Source organism: Epinephelus moara, chromosome 12 (genome assembly GCF_006386435.1).
Source record: "Epinephelus moara isolate mb chromosome 12, YSFRI_EMoa_1.0, whole genome shotgun sequence".
NCBI classification, from domain to species: Eukaryota; Metazoa; Chordata; class Actinopteri; order Perciformes; family Serranidae; genus Epinephelus; species Epinephelus moara.
In genome coordinates this window covers 9,770,909-9,780,796 of record NC_065517.1, presented here as the reverse complement: position 1 = coordinate 9,780,796, position 9,888 = coordinate 9,770,909, and the positions used below count along the sequence as shown (strand labels likewise).

Genomic DNA, 9,888 nt, shown 5'->3' with positions numbered 1-9,888 from the left:
CCCCTACTTGAACCCTTCTGAGCTGAGCTGTGCCGTGCTGCGTGATACCGCCGCGGTGATTTCCCCCCTAACAGCCTCCGCCACGGAGCCCAGAGAGCGCAAGAGTGGGCTGTGCAGGAGCAGGAGCCTGTTGCCTGGATACCCCTGCTGTCGCGGCGGCGGCGAAAAGCCAGGATTGAACCGTGTGTGTGTGTGTGTTTGCTGGCTGGTGCTGCTGCCATGGGAAAACCACAGCTGGCTGACTGTCTGGATGGCTCGCTCGCTTGCTGGCTGACTCGCTGACATCGCACATATGCATAAGGAAGGAATCACCCTGCTACGGGGGCTGTGAGGAGAGGAGGTGGGAGGCTGGGGGTGGGACGGGGGGCACTCAGCTTTGGATGATGAAGAAAGCTGTTTGTTAGAGAGGGAGAGAAACCAGAGATTACCTTGGCTACTGAGTGACAGAGAGGAAGCTCGTGGAGTCAAGACCCTGAGACAGGGGAGAGCTGGTAGGGGAGGAGAGGGGAGAGGACTGGGGCTGGCTGGGTTAGTTCAGCAGGAAGCGGCTGTGTGGAGCCATGCAGATCCAGTCTTCTGGTCCACAGTCCAAAGCCTCCAGTTTCATCCTCAGTCAGAGATGTGTGCTGGCCTCCAAAATGGAAATCCACCGGTACGTACCTGCTGTTTTTCAAGTGGGTTCTTCTTCTGCTGTGTTTCTTTATCAACCTCTGTTGTTATGCTCATTCTACTGCAGGAACCTTGTCGGCATCCGTCTTTATTACTGCTCATTTTTGATCAGTGAGCGGTCAAGGCCCTGTGTCTCATGAATGAGTAGTTTAACTGAAGACGGCAAAGGAGGAATTCTCAAGCCTGTTACTAACTGCAAGGTCGAGCCCCTCACTCTCTGCCAGTGTGTCACGTTATCACATTTGAAGCACAAACCTGATTACACCTGCTCTGGAGCAATGAGGGTTGATTTTAAACTTATATTATATATATATATATATATATAATATATATATATATATATATATATATATATATATATATTATATATTAACTTATATCCTTTGCTGAAGACAATGTTTAAAGATCGTTATTCCAGGGGCACACATGGACTTTAATTTACATTAAATACAGAAAGAAAACAAAGTTCTAAAAAGTGACAATACCACCAAAGACTTTGAATCTGTAATAACTAAATACTAGCAGTTCTGTGAATAATAGTTGGAGTGCTTTATTTAAAAACCTGTTTGCTAAATGCATACCCACTGTTGTCCTGCAGAAGCTCTAGTTTAGTGTTTTTGCAGTACTTGTGAGGAACGGCCTGGTCTCCCTAGGGGCTTGGTTGGGATGCAGCTAACAACATAACTTCATCTACATTTGCATCTGTAACATAATGGTAAGGAAAAAGACACTGTTTAATTATTGATGCAGTTTGCTAAAATTTGAGAAAACATCTCTCATAAACTTAGTTTGCTGATTGTTATGTTCACAAAGGGGGAGGTATTCCCTTTGCAACAGATATGTTATTGGATCCCTGTTGTCAACATGCATCCCTGATGCATTTAAGTTGGAAAGGACGCAGTAAACTCACCGTCGTTGCATCCAGGGGATGCATCCTATTATTTCCCTGATAATGCTACATTGTGGACAACAAATCAGTGTTGAAATCATAGAAACAATGGCGTGACTTTTCCACTAGGTGGGGGTATGTGCCATTTTTGTATTTTTGAAACATTAGTATTTTGAAAGTATTTCTCTTGTCACAAATACCACTGAGATTGAAGCTTATGTTTTGGGTGATGTGTCTGAGCGTTTGTTCTGGTGCTCTGCACAGTTCTGACAGCTGCCCCTCTGCCCACTCTCATCCTCGGCTCTCTGAAGGTCTGTGCACTGCTATTGCTTGGTGACGACAGTGGTGACTGCAGCGCGCCATGTAGGTCCTTGAGGACTGCCAGTAGACAATAGGGTGCCCCAGGTATGAGGTTTTTCGTTAGGCCGAAGCAAAAGTTAGCATCGCACCGTCTAAAAAAAGCCCATTGGATTTTTCCATTGGATTTTGGATTATTGCACAAAATGGGCTCCGTGGCAAACAGATACTTATGATACAAGTTACAAGTTTTGTTCAGCAACATAATCTTCAAAAGTAAACACCACTTTTATGATGTCGTAGTTTTTGATTGTTGAAGGTGTAAATGCAGTTTCCAGACAGGAAAGGTCATGTGACCATAGCTAACACTAGCTTAACAACACCACCATAACAAGACTGTAAAGCTGTGTTCAGCATGATGATGTTCTGTAGTCTCATTTAGCCACTTGTAAGCAACCGCCTTTTTCAAGACTGTAGAGGCTTCAAAGTTCACAAGTAGGGTATTTACTGATGTATTTTATGTTGTAGAACAAATCGTGAAAGTCTCTTAAGCTTGTGTTCAACTGCAGACCCTATTTCAGACATCTAACCAAAAACCCATTAAAAAACCCATTGACTTTGAGATGAGGGAACCGTAAGCGGGGACATGCTGACTCATTTCCGAATTTTGGGACTCATTCTTGGAGCACTCTATATTCACGAATATGTAGGCTATTACTACAGTCTGTAATCTTATGTTGCAACGTCTGCTGTGACAGTAGATGCTGTAATCACTCATGTTGATGATGACAGGATGATGCTTAACCATCCAGGGGACACACTATATTGATGATTTATCAACATCGCTGTTAAAAGATGACGTTCAGGAAAGGAAAATGGCTGCTTGTGAGTGTGACTAAAATAAACAAATCCATCTCATTGTGTCTGACTGGCCTTATGGACCAAGAGAACATCCTTCAGCTAGATGAGCTGTCATGGAACCCACCAAGAATCCATGCTGTGTCAGTGTCCTTTAGCTGGTCAGTGAATGTCCCAGCTCCAGGGATGATGGTCTGTACCTGACCTCTGACCTCCCCGTAGCCAGAGACAAAAACACCCGGCAGCATCAGTCATGCATTACAACATGCATCACAGGCGAATATATTTTCTAACAACTGTAAGAGCATTTAGAATATAAGATACAAAATTGAGCAGTGTCACATATTTAGTGTCATTCTAGAGTTTTCTCAGGGTAGAGAGGGAGGAAGGGAAAGTAAAAGACTGAAAGTAAAACTGATGAGTGGGACAGCCAGTACTGACAGCAGGGTGTTGAGCCACTGAGACATGCTGTGGAGGTGTGGAGTCGCCAAGGCAGACTTAGAAGTGAAACAACAATCCAAAATGCTCAGGAAGTGTCAAGTTTCACCAGTCACCCTGTTTCCCTTTTCATCAAGTCAGTGATTCTGTGATCAGCTTGGTGGATGAGGTGAGCTTAGCTAGTTATTCCGGTCTGTCTGTCTTTCTGCGTAAACAGCACAGTCTTGTGCCCAGACTAGTGTGTGTGTGTGGGTGTGTGTGTGTGTGTGTGTGTGTGTGTGTGTGTGTGTGTGTGTGAGAGTGTGTCAGGCCTTGTAGTGAGAAGTGATTGATGCCCAACATTGTAAGGTAGAATTTACATCAGAAACAGCTCCACAAACACTCCAGAATCTGCAAATGTTTCCAGCCATGCCGGTGTTTACATGGAAACACAAGCAGCCCAAGCTACATTTGAGTCAAACTCATCTGTGCTTAACATGCTCATTTCTTAATTTAAAAACACAGTGATGAATCAGTGTTTAAATTGAAAGCGCTGCTGTTTGTGTTGGCATGTAAACAGTTGGTAAAACACAGTAACACAAATGAAAGAAAACAAAACCTGAGGCCATAGATCAACCAATTCAAGAATCCTGAAAACGGCGTATGCTGAAAACCACAGGTGTTACTGATAGCATTAAGGATGGCTCTGCTGTGTATTGATGTGTCCCAGTAGAGTGCCAGTGAGGCAGCATGCACCGTACCAGGACCCTGAATATGAAGCAGCTAAATGGAATTCGGCAGCACAGTGATGGATTGGTTAGCATTGTTGCCTCACAGCAAGAGGGTTTCTCGTTTGAACCCAGGGTGGGGGAGCCCTTCTGCGTAGAGCCCACATGTTCTCCCCGTGTCAGTGTGAGTTTTCGCCGGGTGCTCCACTTTCCCCCCACAGTCCAAAGACATGCAGGTTAATTGGTGACTCTAAATTGGCCGTTGGTGTCAACGTAAGCGTAAGTACTTTGTGGCCATCTGTGTTGTGATGCTCACATTTGATTTGATTTGATTACTTATTTATTTCGAACGTGTAAACAGAAATGTCATAAGAAAAAAAAGCAAACAAAAGATTCTCAACACAATTTCGCAATTTGGTTTACATTTCCGAAAAGGAGTGGGAGGAAGTACATACTTATTTAATCCCACCCCCTATCCATAAATCCATTTTTTGTTAATTAACTAGCTTCCCATTACAATAATTAACAACATAAACTTTTCCCTTCAATTAACAAAGTTTTACAAAATATTTCAAAAACATAAATTCACAGTCAACATATACCAAAATACAATTTTACAAAAGAAATGTGAGGTAATCTAACTAGCACCATAAATGAATAAGGCAAACAATATACAAGTATACTGCTAAGGATTGTCGTGACTGTACCCTTTGAAAATCATTTCTTTATATCTTTTTTTAAATTGCTTCATGTTTGGACATTTCTTGAGCTCCCCATCAAGACTGTTCCATAACTTTACTCCCCAAACAGAAATACAAAAACTTTTCCTGGTAGTACGAAAACTTGGGGTTTTAAAATTGAATAGCCCTCTTAAATTATAAATTCCCTCTTTTTGTGTAAACATGTTTTGAATATTTGCTGCTAGTAAATGATTTTTTGCCCTAAACATTATTTGTGCTATTTGATAATTGATCAGGTCTTCCAGTTTTAATATATGTGCCTGTAAGAATAATGGGTTTGTATGATCCTGATATCCAGCTTTGTGAATGCAGCGTATTGCTCTTTTTTGAAGAATGATTAATGGCTGTAGTGTAGTTTTGTAAGTGCTGCCCCAGACCTCTGCACAGTAACTTAGATATGGTAAAACCAGTGAACAGTACAGAATGTGGAGTGATTTGTGATCTAAAACCTGTTTTGCTTTGTTTAATACTGCAATGCTTCTTGATATTTTGGAGTGGATATGTTTGATGTGTGATTTCCAGCTGAGTTTTTCATCTATTGTAACACCAAGAAACTTATATACAGAAACTTGCTCAATCTTAATCCCATCTACCACAATATTTATTTGGGTACCTTTTCCCAAGTTCCCAAATAACATGCATTTTGTTTTGGTTAAGTTTAATGATAGCTTGTTTTTATCAAACCATATTTTTAATTTGCACATTTCTGAAGTAATATGTTTTTGTAACTGACAAACATCATCTCCGGAACAAAAAATGTTTGTGTCATCAGCAAATAAAACGAGTTTAAGTGTTTCAGACACACTGCATAAATCATTAATATATAGAATAAACAATTTAGGGCCCAAAACTGACCCCTGGGGGACACCACAGGTAATGTCCAAACATGAGGAGCAACAATCACCCACCTTCACAAACTGCTGCCTGCTAGACAAATAACTTTTCAGCCAGTTTAGCACAACCCCCCTGATGCCGTACCTTTCCAACTTTTTGATTAATATGCCATGGTGTATGGTGTCAAATGCTTTTTTTAAATCTATGAATAACCCAACTGCATACTGTTTATTGTCTATGGAGACAACGTATTAAACGTATTATATTTACACCACATACATGGATTTATCTGTGGCCCGTAGTCATAAGGAAAATCAACCCCCTTGAAAATACTTTAAAAATACTGAACTGTTTTTAAAGCTCTGTGAAAATGCCACCCAATATTAATCTTTCTTTGTTCTCACAGTCCTGCAAATATTGTCATTTGTACGACAGGTTGCAATCGCGCTGCCAGATGATATATAGTGCTTGGTTAATGACCATTGGTTGCACACTACTTTTCATGCATTTTGGGATACTTTGAGTCCCTTATAGAGGGTATAATAATTCTCGCTATACATTCAGACAGCACTAAAGAATGGTGAACTCACTATATAGTAGCCCCTTTTACACTGCCAGATTTTCCGCAAATGTTGGGCCATTTTGCCGGCAAGCTGCGAGGGTTTGGACATACAGAGCCGGATCGGCAAGTTGATTCGAGGTGCCCAATTTTCCGCCTCATAGTCATATTGGCGGAACCCTTTTAGTTTAAAGCCACGGGAGGAGCTGTTGATGACGCTGCATGTGCGACCCACTGGCGGTGGATACACAGGAAACAGCTGATAGCAGGAATTAGCGAGCAGCTAGTAGCAAGAGGGAAACTGAGATGAGAGTAATCTGAGGAAATGAGGAACGGTGAAGGACGGGCCTACTTATGAGAGAATCGCCGAAGGACTGACCAGCCGCGGCTTCCCTCCCACGTCACTGTTTACGTCACACGCTGAGCTGCACGTTTTGTTACTTGCTCACGCCCCCCATTGCCCCGAAAAAGGCGCATTCTGTATAAACAAAAGTAGGTAGGTGGCATTTTGCTGCACTCCCCTATTTTGATTTTAAACTGCCAATGCTGAAAGAAGACTGATTGGGCTTTCTTGCAAATTTGCACAACTCCTGTTTAAAAAGGGCTTGTGACTAGTGAGTGATTGAGGACACAGCCCAGCATTTCCCACACAAAGGTTCCCACAAGGGACAAATGTCCCATTCACATGTGAGTTTTTGGCAACTCAACAGAATCTCACAGGTATTTTATGAACTTTTGAAGGCCATTTGGCCTCAATCCACTGTTGTGTTCGTGCTGCTGTCGAAACAAGCCCGTACAGTTGTTTCTCTGAAGGCTTCATTTGTTGGTTTCCATGGTTATATACAAGGACTGTTGCTCAGTCCAATCCAGACCTGCTCTGTGGTCAATGTGCTCCCTGTCTCTGTGTGAATGAGAACGTGATTGGACTCTTGTAAAATCTGCCAGGCTCCTAGTTAACACATGGGCTGCACTCTGAACCCTGGAAACACCCCCTAATACACTACTCTGTGTGTGTGTGTGTGTGTGTGTGTGTGTGTGTGTGTGTGTGTGTGTGTGTGTGTGTGTGTTTGTGTGTTTGTGTGTGTGTGTGGTGTATATGGCATCTGGAGCGTGGTGGGGCTCCAGAGCCGTCAAGTGTTACAGTATGTGGATGAGACACTTTCAGACCTGTATGAGTAAGAGTTTGGACGATTTCTTTTAAACCGAGTGTAACTTTTATTTCTCTCCCTCCTCATCCTTCACTCATTTCCCTGGTTCCCTCTCTTCTCTCACTTCGAGGACAGTTGCCAAAGAGTTGCTGCTTTATCATGGTAACTGCCTTTTTACTTGAAATGATGACTTCTTCCTCCTACTGCGTTCTTACCCATAAGTCCGCAGTAAAAGTCGGCCAAACGTGTCTTACACCGATTCTTTGAATTGTTTGTGACCCATCTGACAAAGTGTGCCATTTTATTTAGTGAAAGGTCAGATGAGCTTGTTGAAGGGATTCACACCCCGCTCTCCAGGGAGTGATCGCAATGATGCTGGTTACCATGGCGCTGAAAAGGGCAGAGTCATTAAAGGCAATGAGAGAGGGGGAGCCACCTGTGGCTCTTTCCTCTGGGGCTCTGCCTCTTCACTCAGCTAATGGTTTCTGTGAGTGAGTTGCTCAAAGCCTAATTGAATCCAAGAGGATTGTGTGTATCGGGCCCAACTACTCTTTAAACAAGCATAGTGCTTGAATGGGCCAGTCGATGGTCCAGGTAATTACAGGGCAATAATGTTTTACACCATAATGACCTGAATTAGGTGACGAGGAAATAATTAGGGAACAAACAAAGCGGCACTATTGTAATGTCATGCTGATGTTACATGTCATTCTCATTCACACGCATGAATCCACATTGTAAGACATATTACCATTTCTAAAGAACGGCTAGTTGTGCATGGCGTAAGTAAAACAGAGCACTGACGAACTGTAAAGGTGCATTGTTGGAAACCAGTGCTGTGCATTTAGTTTTAAATTTCCCTACCCATCAGCCCCAGCTGGTCTTCTCTTTAGCATCTACAGCATGTTAAAGTTAAATCTTCACTATTGTGGTAACACTTCTGAAGAGAACAGGAAGAATGATGCAGAAACATAACAGCAACGCAGAAAAGTTCTGTTGCCTGTAAGTATCAAGTGTCCTCACTGATATCTGATTACATTTAAGAACACACTCAGAACACATCAGTTTAATCTCTTGATCTACAGTTTTAATATATTGCCTTGTTCCCCTGCTCTGCTTCAGATAAAGCAGATATACTGTTAGCTTCTCTCTTCTGTTCTTTATTTGTGCATATCATAAAATAAGACAAAAGAAAATAAGACATAAGAAAATGCACAGGTGGTATGAAGAAACCCCTGAGGGCTTGTAAATGGAACCTACCTAACATTGAAATTACAGCCAGCTGCGTATGCTTAGCACCAATTTTCAACCAGACATAAATATTTTTAAAATCTCCCCCAAAGGAAAAGGAATATGATTTCCAGTGTCAGTAATACTAGAGAGAAAAAAGACCAAGGCAGAAAAAAATGAAACGTTATACAATTTCTAAATTAGAAATACCAGCGATAAAACAAAATTACAACAACATATTTGCACTGCTTACTGTATCACGACTCATTTACATTGTATTGTACTCTGTCAAGAGAACTTGCAAGAAGTCCTTTTTAAATTTCAAAAATGAGGTGTGACTGCAAACCATTAAAACTGGTTGAACAATTTCTGAAATCTCAGTTTCACAATGTTGCTTACTATACATTTTGTATTGACATGTGTTTGACCACACATGTACTCAGGTGTAAAGGCATATAAGACACTCAAAAGTAGGATGAACGTTTAAAAGACATATTGGAGCAAAGGCAAATGCATCCATCCTACTCGACCTGCTGTATGTGAACTCTGAGGTCAGTGGGGAGGGACCACTGTGGATATCCATCTCTATAACGCTGCAGACACCATCAATCATACACTCTCATTAACTGCACATATACCGTCATCTGACACTTACACAGTTGGGTGCTATGACAATTTATAAGCATGCACAGTAAAACCTGAGAAGTTGGTGAAACTGATAAAACCAAAAATATAAGTTTCACTAACTCACTGAACTCAACAGGCCTATATTTGGGATGGGGTTGGTGCTCATGGTTATATTTGTATAGCTGATCCAAGCAGCTAACTAACATTAGCTCAAGTGTTTAGCCAACAACCTGGTTTATACATCCAAGAACTTCTATAAAAATGAACTGCTTGGCAGCCAGACCAGGCCTCTAATTGAGACAGGCCTTTATTTGTCAAAATGTATAGCCACACCGGGCTAGCAAAAGGGACTAGGCTTTGAATTTAAGTTTTATGGCAATCTCTAATTTGTATATTCTAATTAAGTAGCTTTTACTTGGTTATTTTAAGCGACACTAACTTAATATTGTAATTTCATTAATCACTCCTGATTGAGTACTTTTTACAGGGTATTTTGTTTTTACAGTAGAAATAAAATCAATAATGAAAAGTGTATGAAATAGAGTAATGAAATAAACATTTTTATTATCTTTAACATATACATTTAAACTCCTGTAAAGAATTATTCACTTCATGCTTACTTAACTTGCCTATAATTAAACTTTGTGTAATTTAAACATAAAATTGCACATTAGAGTGCTTTAATTCTTTTTTCAATGGTTTACATAAAAGGTTTTTAATAAATATTTATATTATATTAATATATTTTGAGAAAACAAAACAAAAATATTAACACAGATGATTTAAATGTAAGTCACTATTTGATGAGTAACCTTAAAACAGTTACCAAACATTAATTATGAAAACTGTTACCAAATAAAAATGGAAAACAGTTTAACGGTTTGGAAAATGG

General features: G+C 40.8%; 1 protein-coding gene across 1 annotated transcript in view; it reads left to right on the top strand.

Annotated features, from left to right (window-relative positions):
- Positions 1-523: 523 nt before the first annotated feature.
- The window catches only part of enah (ENAH actin regulator), a 118,209-nt gene continuing 108,844 nt past the window's right edge, over positions 524-9,888 (top strand). Inside the window, 1 exon segment of the mRNA XM_050059004.1 lies at positions 524-652. Within this exon segment, the coding sequence (XP_049914961.1) occupies positions 561-652 (92 nt within the window). The 5' untranslated portion in view covers positions 524-560.